This window comes from Carcharodon carcharias, chromosome 5 (genome assembly GCF_017639515.1).
Source record: "Carcharodon carcharias isolate sCarCar2 chromosome 5, sCarCar2.pri, whole genome shotgun sequence".
NCBI classification, from domain to species: domain Eukaryota; kingdom Metazoa; phylum Chordata; class Chondrichthyes; order Lamniformes; family Lamnidae; genus Carcharodon; species Carcharodon carcharias.
Genome location: NC_054471.1, coordinates 36,304,522 through 36,321,748, shown reverse-complemented (window position 1 = coordinate 36,321,748; position 17,227 = coordinate 36,304,522). Strand labels below are relative to the sequence as shown.

The 17,227-nt window shown below is 44.6% G+C and overlaps 2 protein-coding genes across 2 annotated transcripts in view; one reads left to right on the top strand and one right to left on the bottom strand.

Moving 5' to 3' along the window:
* trmt61b (tRNA methyltransferase 61B) overlaps positions 1-8,729 on the top strand; it is a 70,003-nt gene extending 61,274 nt beyond the window's left edge. Inside the window, exon 7 of the mRNA XM_041187250.1 lies at positions 8,656-8,729. Within this exon, the coding sequence (XP_041043184.1) occupies positions 8,656-8,714 (59 nt within the window). The 3' untranslated portion in view covers positions 8,715-8,729. The remainder of the gene's footprint in view (positions 1-8,655) is intronic.
* Positions 1-17,227, bottom strand: part of spdya (speedy/RINGO cell cycle regulator family member A) — a 65,784-nt gene that overhangs the window by 35,989 nt on the left and 12,568 nt on the right. Inside the window, exon 2 of the mRNA XM_041187252.1 lies at positions 7,103-7,178. The gene's annotated coding sequence lies outside the window, so the exon portion shown is untranslated. The remainder of the gene's footprint in view (positions 1-7,102; positions 7,179-17,227) is intronic.

The following is a 17,227-nucleotide window of genomic DNA, read 5'->3' as shown; positions in this document are numbered from 1 at the left end:
CTCTTCCTTTGGGGCATCAATATCATAGCCCTCTTTGAGGTCATCCCTTTTGGCATCCTCCTCATCGGAGGAGACGTGCAGCTCTTCCATCTCTCTATGTGGCAGTTCGGCTCCCCTTTGGAGCACCAGGTTGTGTAAAGCACTGCAAACCACGATGATTCAGGACACCCTCTGGGGAGAGTATTGGAGAGCATCGCCTGACCAGTCTAGACATCTGAAATGCATCTTCAACATGCCAACAGTCTGCTCAGTCAAGGAGCATGTTGCAGAATGAGCCGCACTGTACTTTTCCTCTGAAGCACTCTGTGGCCATCTATTGGGTGTCATTAGCCACGTCTTTTGGGGGGTAGCCTCTAGCACCATTGAGCCAAACCTGACTGCGCTGAGGGCCCTCGAAGATCTGTAGCACCAAAAGTGACTCAAGATGTAAGAGTAGTGTGACCTCTCAGGATCCCTCGCAGAACTGCATACTCTGCTTTCTGTGTTTTGGCGATCACAGATTAGATGCACATTGAGAGAGTGGAAGCCTTTTCAATTGATAAATCATAGTGGCTGCTGACAGAGAGTTCTTAATGCCACATGTGTGCAGTCAATGACACTCTGCCCCAGTGAAAAGCCAGAGATTGCTGCAGATCCCACTGCCCTGACAGCATGGCTGGCTTCATCCAGGGAGAACTGGACGCAATTGTGTGCCTTACTGAACAGGATGACCTCTCAAAAGTATTTACCAGTGGAGCATTCTGCAGAGGTCCCCAGTGCAGCCGTGGAACGAGCCACTCACAAAAACGCTGAGTGCGGAGGTTACCTTTACAGCCACGGGCAATGAATGGCCTCTCAGTCCCTGCAGCGTCAGATCCTCCCGAAGAATGTGGCAGATGTAAGACACCACATCCCTTGACAAGCGAGTATGACAGATGTCTTCGGTACACCCTGCGTCGCATCAAACGCCTCCGTGGAATTGGTCTCTCCTCCTCAGCTTCTAGGTCTTTATGGGGCCCCACTGGCCCATGTTCCTCGGGGCGAGGCCTTTCTCCTTCTCCTCAGTTGCATCAAAATTATGAAGAGGCAGCATTGCCTGATGCTTGCATTCTGCACTCCTCCTTGTGGAAAAATAGTTGAGACACATAATTGAAGCCTACCTTGCAATGATCACCTTCCATCGCCAAGTGAGGGATTCATTTTGAAGCCTTTGGGTTGCCCTTCTTCCAGACATTTCAATCCCAGGTCCTCCCTTGCAGCTGTAGCACAGACTTAAGGATGACTAGTAGCTGAATTTCTACCTCCACCCATCCCACTACGCCCCAGGCATGACAGTGCATTCACACAGCGGGTTGGATCTGGTTGAGTACAGCCCAGTGCTATCAATCTCAGTCAGGGCACTGTCAAGCTGTCTTCTTTGGAGTAGACTAGAGTCCAGCCTCGCACTAATGTAATGACTGCAATTGTTGAACTGTGTAAAGCCTGACCTTCCCAACTACAATGTGCAGGGTTGTCTAGAGCATATTGCATATGTGCTGTAGCTGTGACACCTAATTACATGCCCTACCCAGTGCAGCTGGGCTCTCAGGAACATTGCCTCAATAATTGTTGTCTATGCTCGATACGGTTGCTCGCTTTGAGTTTTTGATCAAGTGTGCTCTGAAAACTGGTTGTAGCAAGTGATGTTACTCAGTTTAGCCGTATTGAAAGAAGCTCTGACGACTTTTGTTTGCTTGCACAGAGTTGGAGCAATTCAAAAGTTACAATGCGTGCTAGTTCTTTGGATATAAGAGCTGTTCTCCTTTCAGGTCGTGTTGTGTCATTTCTGTCCAGTAGAGTCCGGGCATTTTAAGTTCCAATGATAAATTATTTTTATTTCTTTGATTTTCATGCTATTCGACCACATTAATGGGTGATCTCCCAGACGCAGTAAACCAGCTAGACATTTGCAGGACAGGCAATGTTTGGGGTACTTTTTCTAACCCCTTCCCTCACAAAGGGTGGGTAGTGCTGAACTAAAAGTGGCTGCCCGGTCGCCCTGGATGCTGCCAAACTCCTCTGCTGCCCCAGGTACAGAGTCAAGTGGCCACTAGTCCAAGGACTGCCTACATGCAACCGCTGGCGGTCACCTCCACCTATTGCTTTGCCATACCTCCATCGCCACAGGACTTTAGAAGAAAGAAACAAAGATGAACTTGTATAAAACCTTGTGCAAGAATGCTTTTAAAGTGGGAGAACAATTGCACAGGAGCAATCCCACTGTCTGGGCCACAGAAGCCTGGGTTCAGTGGCACAGAGAGCCATTATGACTGAAGACTTCTTTGGATGCAATGGATGACCATGATGTCTTTTGCGCTTTGTCATGCTCTTCACGCTCCACTGCACTATGCTGGACCGCCTTCTTAACCACTGAATCAATCAAGTAATTTCTTCTACCTAGTCTGCTAGAAATAGGCATAGATATAAATAGTAAGCAGGTAGTAAGAGGTGGAGTAGATCCTATTAGGGAAAAAAGTGATACATGCTTGGACGTGCAGGACAAGGCTAGAATACTTAATGATTACTTTCTATCACTGTTTACTAAGGAAGAAGAATCTGACAAAATATCGGTAGAAGTAGTGATAGTAGAAGCAATGGATAAGGTGAAAACTGAGGTGCTGGTGGAACTGGAAAGGCTGGCTAAGCGTGGGTTGATAAGTAGACGTAGATCAGATGGTAGTCCATCCATGGTCCAGATGGTTTGCATCTCAGGTTGCTATAGGAAGTGGGGTTGGCAAAAGCAGAAGAGCTTGCCACAAACTCCCAATATTCCCTAGATACGGGGATGGTGCCAGAGATTGGACAGTGGCAAATGTGATATCCTTATTCAAGAAAGCATTTAAGGACAGTCCTACAGGCCAGTTAGTTTTAGAAACAATAATCAGGGAAAAAAATTGACAGGCACCTGGAGAAATTTGGGGAAAAAGTGTGCGCAACAATCTCACAACAGCCTTCTAGTGGCATTTATTTCTGTTTACAAAGAGAAGGGTTCAAAATTGATAAGGAGGAAGTTGACAAGACACCAGGACCGGATGAGATGCACCCAAGGATATCAAAGGAAGTAAGAGTGGAAATTGCAGGGGCACTGGCCATAATCTTTCAGTCTTTCCTAGACTCAGGGGAGGTGCCAAAGGACTGGGGAACTGCAAACATTTCACCTTTGTTCAAAAAAGTTATAAGGATAAGCCCAGCAATTACAGACCAATCAGTTTAACATCAATGGTGGGAAAGCTTCCAGAAACAATTATGCGGGATAGAATTAGTAGTCACATGGAAAAATGTGCATTGATTAGGAAGACCCAGAATGGATTTCTAAAGGGGAAATCATGTTTAACTAACTTGTTGAAGTTTTTTAAAGAGGTAACAGAGAGGGTTGATGAGGGTAATGCCGTTGATGTGGTATACATGGACTTTTGATACAGTGCCACACGACAGGTTTGTGAGACAAGTTATAGCTCATGGAGTTAAAGGGACAGTAACAACATGGATACAAAATTGGCTGAGTAATAGCAAACAGAGGGTAATGCTCAATGGATTTTTTTTGGGCTGGAGGAAGATTTGTGGTGGAGTTCCCCACGGATGGGTATTGGGACTTTTGCTTTGCCTGATATATGTTAAAGATCTAGATCTTAATGTGCAGGGGACAACTTCAAAGTTTGCAGATGATATGAAATTTGGAAGTGTTGTACATTGTGAGGAGGCCAGTGTATAACTTCAAAAGGACATAGACTAGTTGGTGGAATGGGCAGATAAGTGGCAGATGAAATTCAATGCAGAGAAGTGTGAGGTGATGCATTTTGGTAGGAAGAACATGGACAGGCAATATAAAATAAGGGGTACAATTCCTTAAGGTAGTGCAGATGAGTACGGTGTACAGTTTGATTTGGAAGGGCAGCCAGGTTGGTATTTTGGGAGTAGGTACAGAGCAAAGTTGGGAACAACACCCCCCTCTCCCTCCCTTTCTCACTAATTGTGACCGTCCCCTGCAAAGTCTTGTCATGCCCAATAAAGGCATGTCATATTCATAATTTTTAAAGCATAAAGTACTTAATCTTCTGGAACTGACATCTCTTTTAAAAATGGACAATAAAATACTGCATAAGATGGTGCCAAGGGTCATCTGACTTGGTCTCTGGATTCATAATTGCCATACTGTTTCAAAACGAGACATTCCAGACTATAGGTGTCACAGCCCATCTCCTGAAACCATCCAGGTGTTTTCTGACTTGACTGGGTCATTCTGAAATCAAAACAGTGATTGTCTCAAACTGCGAAATTGAATGTCTGAAAACAATAATCCAGGTTGTGACTAATTAACTTCAGCCCAACACCATATCTGGAAAAGGGGACTGTGAGAAACCACGTCGTAAAGCACCCATGTTTGTCTCTCTATTTAATCAAGTGCTGCACATAACAAAAACAGCAGCAGTAGAAAGCCTTAAGGACTGGAGACTGTGACATTGGAAGGTCTCCAAGCCGTCTTCCTGGCAATGAGACTACAAGTAACTGACTTTGTGACCTGCAGAAAGTCCATGTCTTTGAGAGAATCCTGAAACAACTTTGGTTTATAACTTTGGCTACTGAATTTACCTAAACAACACTTCAGGAGTGAAAACGTCTTCTTAACAGGCTTGCAGCTGTGTTTTCCAAGACAAGCCAATCACGTGAATTACAAACTGTTCTTTTGTTTATAACTTATAAAAGTACACAATTCTCTTTAACTGTACTTTCCTCATGCGTGTGTGTGTGTGACACTGGGTGAGTGAGTGATGTAGCATTAGATTTTCGAGGTTTTCGTGAATAAATAATCCTCTTTATTTAAACCCACAAAAAGTTTGCTGTTGGTCATACAAAACGTCCCTCAGGGGTTAAGAAACACATACACCCTCCTTTTTCAAAAAACACAGTGATAAAGGACATTGGGGATGGGAATAGGAGTTTCAGTAGTTCTTTCTCACCCTGTCCATAACAGTATGCACAGCTAACCCTATACCTGAGCTGTAATTGCCACATATAACAGAAAACACATCCCGCTCAGCAGCCTCGCAGCCTTTAACAGATAACTCACCGGTGGCTTAATACATATTATTAGAAGCGAAGGGGACCAAATGAATGCTCTCCAGTTCCCAGGGAGCAGCTCGAGCTGCAAATGCAGATGGCAGCCCAGTCCGGGTGGCACGAGGCTGAGTGACTGCTCCCCCAGACCTGCTCCTGGCCTCTTTACTGACACAGATTTTCTGGGCTTTCTTGGGCTCCCCCCTCTTTTTCTGCTTCTTCTCCTCAGCCATGTTGTCCAGCAGTTGGTCAAAAAGTGATTGATGACAGCATAGCTGAAAGTCTCCTGAAGCAGGATTGGCCAGAATAATAGTTCCTCAACCTCCAATCACAGGTTTCCTCCTTCCCCCTCATTGCTGCTCCTCCAATCATAGATTCTGTCCCCGGAGGTGCAGCAAGAATGGGAGGGAGGGAACCTGCGAGTGAAGGAGCCAATGTAGCAAGCGTAGCAGAGATGGAAGTTGTGATTGGAGAAGCAGCTGTCTCTCCCACACTCCCTGCTTCTCCAGTCGCAACTCTGCAGTCAGTTCCCGCCATATTTCTGAGGCACCAATGTCAGAAAGCCGCCACAGACTGGAAGTTTTTCATCCCTGAACCAGACTGGCTCTCATATGCATGGCACATATCATCATAAAAATGAGCAACCCCAAAGTAGTTTTATAAGCAATATCAGATATTGAAACAGTACATGTCCACATGCAGCAACAACTGGACAATATTCAGGCTTAGGTTGATAAGCGGCATCAACTGCAAGTTCCTCTCCAAGCCGCACACCATCCGGACTTGGAACCATATTGCTGTTCCTTTACTGCTGCTAAGTCAAAATTCTGGAACCCTTTCCTAATAGCACTGTGGATGTTCGTGCACCAGATGGACCCCAGCAGTTCAAGAAAGCAGCTCAATGCCACATTCTCATGGACAATTAGGAATGGGCAACAAATGCTGGGCTTGCCAGCAACGCACATGTTCCATGAATATATTTTTTAAAAATTCACAATACTGGTGATATCATTTGATTAATATACTCTTTACGTAAGGTATGTTAATATACTATATATGTAGGGTATGTATTTGTTTCTCAGAAGATTAGTGTGATGATCTTATAGCACATATTAGTGTTTAAGGGGGTCAAAGGTTATTGGGGTAGGTGGGAATGTTGAGTTGAGGCCACGATCAGATTGGCCATGATCTTATTGAATGGCAGAGCAGGCTTGAGGGGCTGAATGGCCTACTCCCGCCCCTAATTCGTATGTTCTTCTGTATTAACGTTTATATTTTGAAAAAGTCTATATTTTTGTTTCTGGCATGAATTAATAATTTACATATGATATTTAATAAAAGATGCATATACCTTTATTAGCAAAGGAGCAGTGAAATATTTATCATTTCCATAAGTTCCCTTTAATTCCGATGATTTTTTTTTTGCAGTAACAAGCAAAAGCAGATGGTGTATGGTCAAGTAGGTGGGCGGAAGGGTCTTTTGCACCCCCTTAATTGGTCTACAGGCATAAAAGTTTGAGAACCACTAGTCTACCTCGATCCCTGGAAACTAGCTGAAGATAATGAGCTGGGTTGTGTGGAGATCGCACGACTATATAGAAAGAACACGATACAGTAAAAACAAGAGGCAGTTGTTGGTTATTATATCAAACATCCTTATAATGAATGTAATGCAGAATTTCCAGGAGCTGCCACCCAGTCGGTTAGTGCCTTCCAAAGTACCTGGATAAAGGAACCTTGGGGCAAAACTTCACAATAGCATAACAGTTAAGTTTGAGAATCCTAATATTAGACTTCACAAAAGCAACGTCTGCCCACAGAAAACCTTATGCTTCCACAGCTTCACAGTGGATGACTGATTGAAAATACTGAAGCAAGTGACCATGGATAATCTCTTACCTAGTGATATAGCCCGAAGGATGAGCACCTGCTTGGATCACGAATGTCACAGCATATTCTTACAGATCCAAAGAAAAACAAATGAAAGCTTTGCAAAGAACAAACAAGAAAGATAGACCTGGACACTGACCTGGCCACTGATGTAATACAGATACCGACAGTCTTAATATCCCTTATCCTTCGAGGGAAGAACCACTCATCAAATCCTGAATTGAAAAAAAAATCCATGAAAGAATAATTAATTCCTGTAGCAAAAAATCCAGCATTCTGATTATAGGTGAAAGCAGTGTGATTCACCACATCACATATACCAACCTGGAGCATGATAGAAATAAGACCTCCAAATTCACCTTAAAGCAAAACATCTCAAACATTGACTTGGAGGTATCACTCTTAAATTGAATGAACAGAAGATGGAGCTGAAAATTAACTGTGAAATGCTGCAGCATTTATCTGCGCAAAGCTGCTACATTTTGCAACTACTGCACCATGCTTTGCCACATGGAGAAATTGAGGGAAAGATTATTCACCTAGATTTTAACTCCACCTAGCAAAAACCAGGCCAGCAGGGATGGGATGGAGGTTGGGGGCAGTTGGCAGGAGGAAGGTGCGTGGGGGACTTATCCACACCTTTCCAGCCTCAATCTTATCAACTAGAATTTAAATTGCAGGTGGCAAGGCCACCTTCCCCGAGCCATCAGAATCCTGTGAAAAATGCAAATCGTTCTCCAATGACATCGTCAGGACCTAATCTGCAATATGAACCAGAGGCCTGACAGGCCAATAGTAGTTTCCCCTCCAAGTCAAACCTGCCAGAAGCTGGATCGAGGGCAAGGAAAATCTTTTTTGGAAGTTTCCTTCTGAGCCAGAAGCAAAATGACTCTTTTATGCCCCACAAAGAAATTTTGGATCACTCCACTGATCTGGGCATGTCCCCATCCCCCAGCACCCTCATCCTGCCTCTCCCAATAATGAACATCTCTGGACCCACCCTTCCTCCTCACCACCTAGCCTGGCTGTATGGCCCTCTGCCTGCTGGTTCCCAGCGGGGCCTCCTACTGTCGCAATTTGCCATTCCCGCCTGCTTGCTAGTCAGGCAGTAATTCTCATCACATTTGGATCTGGATTTTTAAATATTGTAATAATTAAATGAGGCACAGGAGTTAAAACCTCTCTGGGCCTTGGCATGTGAATTTATTACTTGGTCAGGCCCAACAATCTGCTTGCATATCCCACTCAACATAAAACTGAGGTCAGTTATCTTTTAAGAGAAGGGAAAGAGGTTTATACTGGGAAAAAGAACCTCACCAAACGGGCAGTCACATCTACTTGGCTTGGAATAAGCCAATAAGATTGGTTAGAAAGAGATTAAAGATTGAGATAAGTGACACCTAATTATCTTGATGAAAGCCATGAAAACAGGAAACACTCAGCTCAAATCTCCATCTTAACAGTCTACCATATCAAAAAGGGCAGGCACATTGCCCAACATTAGCCTGGTCACAGTCCTCCAGGACCAAGCTGAGAAAGGGAAAGGATGCTTTGCTTTTTCTCCATTGATAGCAAAGTCTCAATGGAGGGAAAACTTATGAAGTATAAAACATTGTTCAACAGTTCTATGGATTAGTTTTGAACTCCTAGGTATGTAACGAAAGGCTTCTCTGACTCTTGCATAATATCCAGGACCAAGCTGCAAGATGAGGGAGCGGTTCCTATATGGATTCCAGGTGATACCCAACTGACACTGAATAAACCGGAAGAGACAAGCTCATTTTACAAGACACTCTCACATAGCTGAAGATGGTATCATTGATGTTTTTCAGGTGAAGTTTGATGCATATAGACCCATTCTATCCATTAGGCTTTGACATGAATAATATGAATTCCAGCTTCCAGAGATACCTCTTTTCCTCCAAATTCTAGTTAGTAAATCACTCTTAACTGGTAAATTCATAGTTCCATGGTGTGTTTCAACTGACTCCCATCAGCCATGAAACTTCAGACTGACCAGAGGCAACACAACGGTCTTTGCAACTCCTGTATATTCTTATATTCCAATGTTGGTTCTGAAATGCTATCAATACACATCATCTTGCAACCACCTCAATCCCAAAGAGCCCCTATGTACAATTCCCCAAGAAGAATAATCCCTAACTGGCTGTTAAGACAACTGGCAAGCATGAGTGAGGGACCTTTTTAGGTTTACTGGGAGCATTTGGAACTCAAATGGATGGTAAGTGTAACAGCATGGAACTTCAGCAGCAGCTCCCTGTATGTCTGCAACCCAGTGCATATTTCAGATGTAGAGTTCATACCAGAACCCATCTCCAGAATAAAGGAGCACAAGCTCGAAATGAGAGCTAGCAATTTAGAAGTGAAAACAAAAAACAGCTTTTCACATAACGGGCTGTGGACGTATGGAACCTCCAACAGTCCTCCAAAAGACTGTGAATGCTGAGCCGATTGAAAATTTCAAGACAGAGATTGATCAGTTTTCTTTTGTTAGGTAAAGTTATTAAGCAATATGGAACAAAGACAGATAAATGTAGCTGAGATACAGATCAGGTATCTTACAGAATGGTGGAATAGGCTCAAAAGGGCTGAATGGCCTACTCCTATTCCTAAATCAGTTTTATAATCCAGTATCATCTGTAATGTGTAATCTCTATCTTTGTGTGCTTGTATAGATTTGGACTATCGATCAGATCTGGAGATTGACTCTTGGTGAAGAAATTGTGAATGCCAAAAGCCCTCCACCATGCCTAAAACCTGAATGCTGGTCCAGGCAAGTAACATGAGGCACTCAATTTAGGTGTAGATCACAGAATTGTTACGGTGCCGAAGGAGGCCATTCAGCCCGTCGTGTCTGCACCAGCTCATAAATGAGCATTATGACTCAGTGCTGTTCTCTTGCCTTTTCCCATAATCCTGCACATTGCTTCCATTCAAATAATCAAATAATTCAAATAGCCCTCTTGAATGCCTCAACTGAACCTGCTTCCACACACTACCAGGCAGTTCATTCCAGACTCTTGTGTGCTTGAGTGCCAAACAGCATAAGCAGCAAGTGATAGACAGGGCTAAGTGAACCATCTTCAGCAGCTTCATTAATGACTTTCCTTCCATCATAAGGTCAGAAATGGGGATGTTCACTGATGATTGCACAATGTTCAGCAACATTTGTGACTCCTCAGATACTGAAGCAGTCTGTCCACATGCAGCAAGGCCTGGACAATATCCAGGCTTGGGCTGACAAGTGGCAAGTAACATTTGCGCCACACAAGTGTCTCTCCAACAAGAGAGAATCCAACCATTGCCCCTCAGTGTTCAATGGCATTACCATCACTGAATCCACCACTATCAACATCCTGGGGGTTACCATTGACCAGAAACTGAACTGGACTAGCCATGTAAGTACTGTAGCTACAAGAGCAGGTCCGAGTTTAGGAATCATGTGACCAGTAACCCACCTCCTGACTCCCCAAAGCCTGTCCACCATCTACAACGCACAAGTCAGGAGTGTGATGGAATACTCCCCACTTGCCTGGATGGGTGCAGCTCCCACAACATTCAAGAAGCTTGACACCATCTAGAACAAAGCAGCCAGCTTGATTGGCACCACATCCACAAACATTCACTCCCTCCACCACTGATGCAGAGTAGAAGCAGTGTGTACCATTTCAAGATGCACTGCAAGAATTCACCAAAACTCCTTCAACAGCACCTTCCAAACCCACGACCACTACTATCTAGACAGACAAGGGCAGCAGATAGATGCGAACACCACCTCCTGGAAGTTCCCCTTCAAGTCACTCACCATCCCGACTTGGAAGTATATCGCCGTTCCTTCATTGTCGCTGAATCAAAATCCTGGGACTCCCTTCCTAACAGCACTGTGGGTGTACCTACACCACATGGACTGCCACGGTTTAAGAAGGCAGCTCACCACCACCTTCTCAGGGGCAACTAGGAATGCGCAATACATGCTGGTGCAGCCAGTGAAGTCCACATCCCACGAATGAATAAAAAGACTCAAACCACTCGATGTGAAAAGGTTTTTTCTTACATCACATTTGCTTCTTTTGAAAATGACTTTAAATCTGCGCCCTCTCATTCTCAATCCTTTTACAAGTGGGAACAGTTTCTCCCTTTCTCTCTTGAACAATGACTCTGTGGGCTGGGTTGTGGCCTAGGGGGCTTTACGTTGGACAAGCCTGTTCTAACTTGTAAAGGTCATAGGTTTGGAAGGTGCTCTTGAAATTGGCTTGGCAAGTGCCAATTTGCATCTTTTATCAGGTATGCACTGCTGCCATTGTGAGCTGGCGGTGGTTGGTCTGAATGTTTGGTGGGTGGGGTGTCAATCAAGCGGACTGCTTTGTCCTAGATGATGTTTTTGGAGCTACACTCAGGAAGACAAATTTATTCCACCACACTCCTGACTTGTGTCTTGTAGATGGTTTACTTAAGGTTCAGCAAATTTCCCTACTTTTCAATTCTATTGCTCTAGAAATAAAGCTTTGTGCTTGGTTTGCATTCTTTATGGCCTTGCTAATTTGTGGCAAAGTTTTTAGTGATTGGTGTAGTTGTAGTCCGAGATCCCTTTGTTCCTGTACCCCACATAGACATGCACCTTCCAGGTAATAAGTGACCACCCTATTCTACCAAACTGTACTACAGTACTCACATTTATCTGTGCTGAACTTCATTTGTCAATTATTTACCCATTCTGCAAGTTTATTGATGTCCTCCAGTAATTTACTGTAGCGATCCTCAATATTGACTATACCACCCAATTTGGTGTCATCCGCAATTTAGAAGTATTTTCTGTTTTTGAAACTAAGTGCTGTGGCAGCCAGGTTCCACGGAATGTTTCCCGCTAGTCAAACTGGTGGGAAATTGTGTCCCATTACGCGCTAAGAAGCTCATTAATTATGCATTGGCATAATTCTCCCCGAATCACCTGGCAGGTCAGGAACTGATGCATCTGCTCCGCCATTACCTAATGGGGTTGAAGGTCTGGGCACCATATTTAAATGCCACTCAAACCATACACATCTCACTCTCTCCAGTCCATCTGTCTCCAGGAGACCCTCAGAGATTTCTGCAAAGCAGAAGAAGGCGGTTGCCTGAGGTTTAGCCCCAACCTCCTAGATCCATTAAAACGAGAGTGCACCAATACTGGGAAGTGCTGTACCTCACGGTTGTTTCCAAGACGCACACCAGCCTCACCTCTCCAGTCTGGGAGGCCATAGCAAGTCAGGTCAGCATGGCTAACAACCACTCCCGCAACACCATCCAGTGCAGGAAGAGGATAAATGATCTCATTCACTCCACCAGGGTAAGTCACACTCAATATCACACTCTCATCATGGCACCATGCACTCAGAGTTATACACTTCAGGGTTCGCTCACAACCTTAGCGGGGACACATATCACCACTGATTGTCTCACAGATACTTTTACATCACCAAGCTGAGAAAGCGGTGGTGTAGGGGTATTGTCACTGGACTAGTAAGCCAGAGACCAAGGGTAATGCTCTGGGGACCCAGGTTCGAATGCCACCATGGCAGTTAGTGAATCTGGAGTTAAGTCTGATGATAACCCAGCTGCACAAGGGAAGGAGAGGGAGAGCAATAGTGGTAGGAGACTCAATAGTGAGGGGTAAAGACAGGAGTTTCTGCAGCCGCAGACATGACTCCAAGACGGTGTGTTACCTCCCTGGGGATGCCATTGAATGGCTGCAGGGCACTCTGAAGGGGAAGGGTGTACAGTCAGAGATTGTGGTTCACATTGGTGCCAACGACATAGGTAGAAAGAGGGATGAGGTCCTATAAAAAGAATTTAGGGAGCTGGGTAACAGATTGAAAATCAGGGCCTCAAAGGTTGTAATCTCTGGATTACTCCTGGTGCCACGTGCTAGTGAGCATAGGAATAAGTGGATAGAGCAGTTGAATACATGGCTGAAGAGTTGTGCAGGAGGAGGGCTTTAGATTCCTGGATCCGGGACCTGTACAACTCTGACGGGTTGCACCTGAACCACAATGGGACCAACATCCTTGCAGGGTGGGGTGAGGGGGTTTGCTAGTGCTGTCGGTGGGCGTTTAAACTAATTTGGCAGGGGGAATATGATACAGAGTGGAGGTATAGCGGGGGATGATGTACAGACAAGTATAGAAGAAAAATCAAGTCAGCCTGGAAGACAGAGCGCATATAGTCAAGTTAAGGCGCAAGGGTGGATGGCATTTATTTTAATGCAAGGAGTCTTGTGAGTAAGGCAGATGATTTGAGGGTTTGATAACACATGGGGACATGATATCATTGCTATTACAGAGACATGGTGGAGGGAGGAGCAGGGCTGGCAGCTCAGTATTCCAGGGTATAGAACCTTAAAGCAAAACCGGTTGGGGGTTGGGGGTTGTGTAAAAGAGGAGTTGGTGTTGCAATAATGATCAAGGAGTCAATTACTGCAATAAGAAAGGATGATATCTTAGAAGGTTCCTCTAATGAGGCCATATGGGTAGAACTTAAAAACAAATCACATTGGAGTGGGCTGGGAGTGTACTATAGACCTCCAAACAGTCAGGAAGAGATAGAAGGGCAGATATGTTGGCAAATCTCAGAGAAATGTAAAAAATAATAGGGTAATGATAGTAGGGGATTTCAAATTCCCCAATATTAACTGGGTTAGACAAAGTGTGATAGGCTTAGAGAGAGTGGAATTCATAAAATGTATCCAGGAGAGCTTTTTAAGCCAGCACATAGAAAGTCCTACAAGAGAGGAGGCGATGCTGGACATAGTTTTAGGCAACGAAGCTGGGCAAGTGATAGAAGTGTCAATGGGGAAGCATTTTGCTAATAGTGACCATAACTCAGTAAGATTTAAGGTAGTTATGGAAAAGGACTTAAGTGGACAGGAAATAAAGGTTCTGAATTGGGGCAAGGTCAATTTTAATATGATAAGACATGATCTGGCCAAAGTGGACTGGGAGCAACTATTTGTAGGAAAATCTACATCAGAGCAGTGGGAGTCATTCAAAAAGGAAATAGAGAGAGTGCAGGGCCAACATGTTCCCGTAAAGGTGAAGGATGGGACCAACAAGTCCAGAGAATCCTGCATGTCAAGGAACATACAGGATTGGATAAGGAAAACCAAGGAAGCTTATGGTGGATACCGAGGGCTCAAAACAGCAGGAGCCCTAGAGGAGTAGAGAAAGTGCAAGGACTTACTTAAAAAATAAATTAGGAGAGCGAAGAGGGGGCATTAAAAAAAACACTGGCGGGTAAAATAAAGGAAAATCCAAAGGCGTTTTATAAGTATATTAGGGGCAACAGGATAACCAGGGAAAGTGTAGGGCCCAATAGGGACCAAAGTGGCAATCTGTGTGAGGAGCCGGAAGACGTAGGTGAGGTTTTAAATGAGTACTTTGCATCTGTATTCACTATAGAGGACTTTATAGGTATAGAAATCAGGGAGGAGGACTGTGATATACTTGAACAAATTAGCATTGAGAGGGAGGAGGTATTAGTGGTTTTAGTGGGCTTAAAAGTGGATAAATCCCCAGGCCCAGATGGGATGTATCTCAGACTGCTGTGGGAGGCTAGAAAGATTGCAGGGGTCTTGGCATTAATTTTCAACTCCTCTCTGGCCACAGGAGAGGTGCCAGAGGACTCGAGGACAGCTAATGTGATACCATTATTCAAGAAGGGTGGTCGGGATATACCAGGGAACTATAGGCCAGTGAGTCTAAGATCAGTGGTCGGGAAACTTTTGGAAAAAATTCTGAGGGACAGAATTAATCTCCATTTGGAGAGGCAAGGATTAATCAAGGATAATCAGCATGGCTTTGTCTGGGGGAGACCATGTCTAATAAATTTGATTGAATTTTTCGAGCAGCTGACTAGGGTAGTGCAGTTGAGGTAGTCTACATGGACTTCAGTAAGGCTTTTGACAAGGTCTCACATGGGAGATTGGTCAAGAAGGTAAGAGCCCATGGGATCCAGAGCAATTTGGCAAATTGGATCCAAAATTGGCTTACTGGCAGGAGGCAGAGGGTGATGGTCGAAGGTTGTTTTTGTGACTGGAAGCCTGTGTCCAGTGGCAGGGTTCAATGCTGGGTCCCTTGCCGTTTTGTAGTGTACATTAATGATCTAGACATGAATGTAGGAGGTACGATCAGTAAGTTTGCAGAGGGCACAAAAATTGGTGGTGTGTTAAGTAGCGAGGAGGAAAGTCTAGGTTGATACAGATGGGCAGAACAGTGGAAAATGGAATTTAATCCTGAAAAGTGTGATATGATGCACTTTGGAGGAACTAACAAGGCAAAGGAGTACATGATGAATGGTAGGACCCTAGGAAGTAGAGAGGATCAGAGGGACCTTGGTGTGCATGTCCATAGATCCTTGAAGGCAGCAGCACAGGTAGATAGAGTGGTTAAGAAGGCATATGGGATACTTGCCTTTATTAGACAAGGCATTGAATGCAAGAACAGGGAGGCTATGATGGAGCTGTATAAAGTGTTAGTTAGACCACATCTGGAGTACTGTGTGCAGTTCTGGCCGCCACACTATAGGAAGGTTGTGATTGCACTGGAGAGGGTGCAGAGGAGCTTCACCAGGATGTTGCCTGGGCTGAAGCGTTTCAGCTATGAAGGGAGACTAGATAGGCTGGGGTTATTTTCCTTAGAGTAGAGAAGGGTGAGGGGGCACCTGATTGAGGTGTACAAAATTATGAGGGGCATAGATAGGGTAGGCAGGGAGAAACTTTTCCCCTTAGTGGAGAGGTCAGTAACCAGGGGGCATAGATTTAAGGTAAAGGGCAGGAGGTTTAGAGGAGATTTGAGGAAAACCTTTCTCACCCAGGGGGTGGGGTATCTGGAACTCACTGCCTGAAAGGGTGGTAGAGGTGGGAACTTTCACAACATTTAAGAAGTATTCAGGTGAATGCTTGAAATGCCACAGCGTTGCAAGGCTATGGGCCAAGTGCTGGAAAATGGGATTAGAATAGATAGGGGCATGGACATGATGGGCCGAAGGCCTCTTTCTATGCCATAGAACGCTATGACTGTATGACTATGACTATAACCATTGTTGTAAAACCAAGTTGTAAATACCCACCTGGTTATCTAATGTCCTTTGGAGAAGGAAATTGCCATCCAGCAATGTGGTTGACTCTGAAATGGCCTAGCAAGACACTCAGTTGTATCAAACCGCAATGAAGTCTAAAAAAAAGGAATGATACCATGTGGAAGACCCGACATTGACCTAGGCATTGGAAATGACAACGGCAAAGACGGCCCTGTCGATCCTGCAAAGTCCTCCTTACTAACATCTGGGGGCTAGTGCCAAAATTGGGAGAGCTGTCTCACAGGCTAGTCAAGAACCAGCCTGACACAGTCATACTCACGGAATCATACCATACAGATAATATCCCAGGCACCACCATCACCATCCCTGGGTATGCCTTGTCCCAGACCCAGCAGAGATGGCATCACAGTGGTATACAATCGGGTGGGAGTTGTCCTGGGAGTTCTCAACATCAACCCTGGACCACATGAAGTCCCATGGCATCAAGTCAAACATGGGCAAGGAAACTTCCTGCTGATTACCATGTACCACACCTGCTCAGCTGATGAATCAGTGCTCCTCCATGTTGAACATCACTTGAAAGAAGTACTGAGGGTGGAAAGGGCACAAAATGTTCTCTGGGTGGAGGCATCAATGTCCAAAAGTGGCTCAGTAGCACCACCACAGACCGAGCTGGCCGAGTCCTAAGGGGCATAGCAGCTAGACTGGGTCCGTGGCAGGCGGTGAGGAAAACAACAAGAAGGAAAAACATAGTTGACCTCAAAACAAAAACAGAAATACCTGGAAAAACTCAGCAGGTCTGGCAGGATCAGCGGAGAAGAACAAAGTTGACGTTTTGAGAACTCATGACCCTTCAACAGAACTAAGTAGAAATAGGAAAGGGGTGAAATATAAGTTGGTTTATGGGGGAGGGGGTGGGGGGGGAGAAGGCAGGGGGGTTGTTGGGACAAGCAAGCAGTGATAGGAACAGATAACCAAAAGATGTCACAGACAAAAGAACAAAGAGGTGTTGAAGGTGGTGAAATTATCTAAAAGAATGTGCTAATTTAGATTGGAGAGCAGGACGAGCAAGGTAGCTCTAGTGGGGGTGGGGTGAAATAAACCATGAGTGGAATACATTTAAAAATAATGGAAATAGGTGGGAAAAGAAAAATCTATATAAATTATTAGA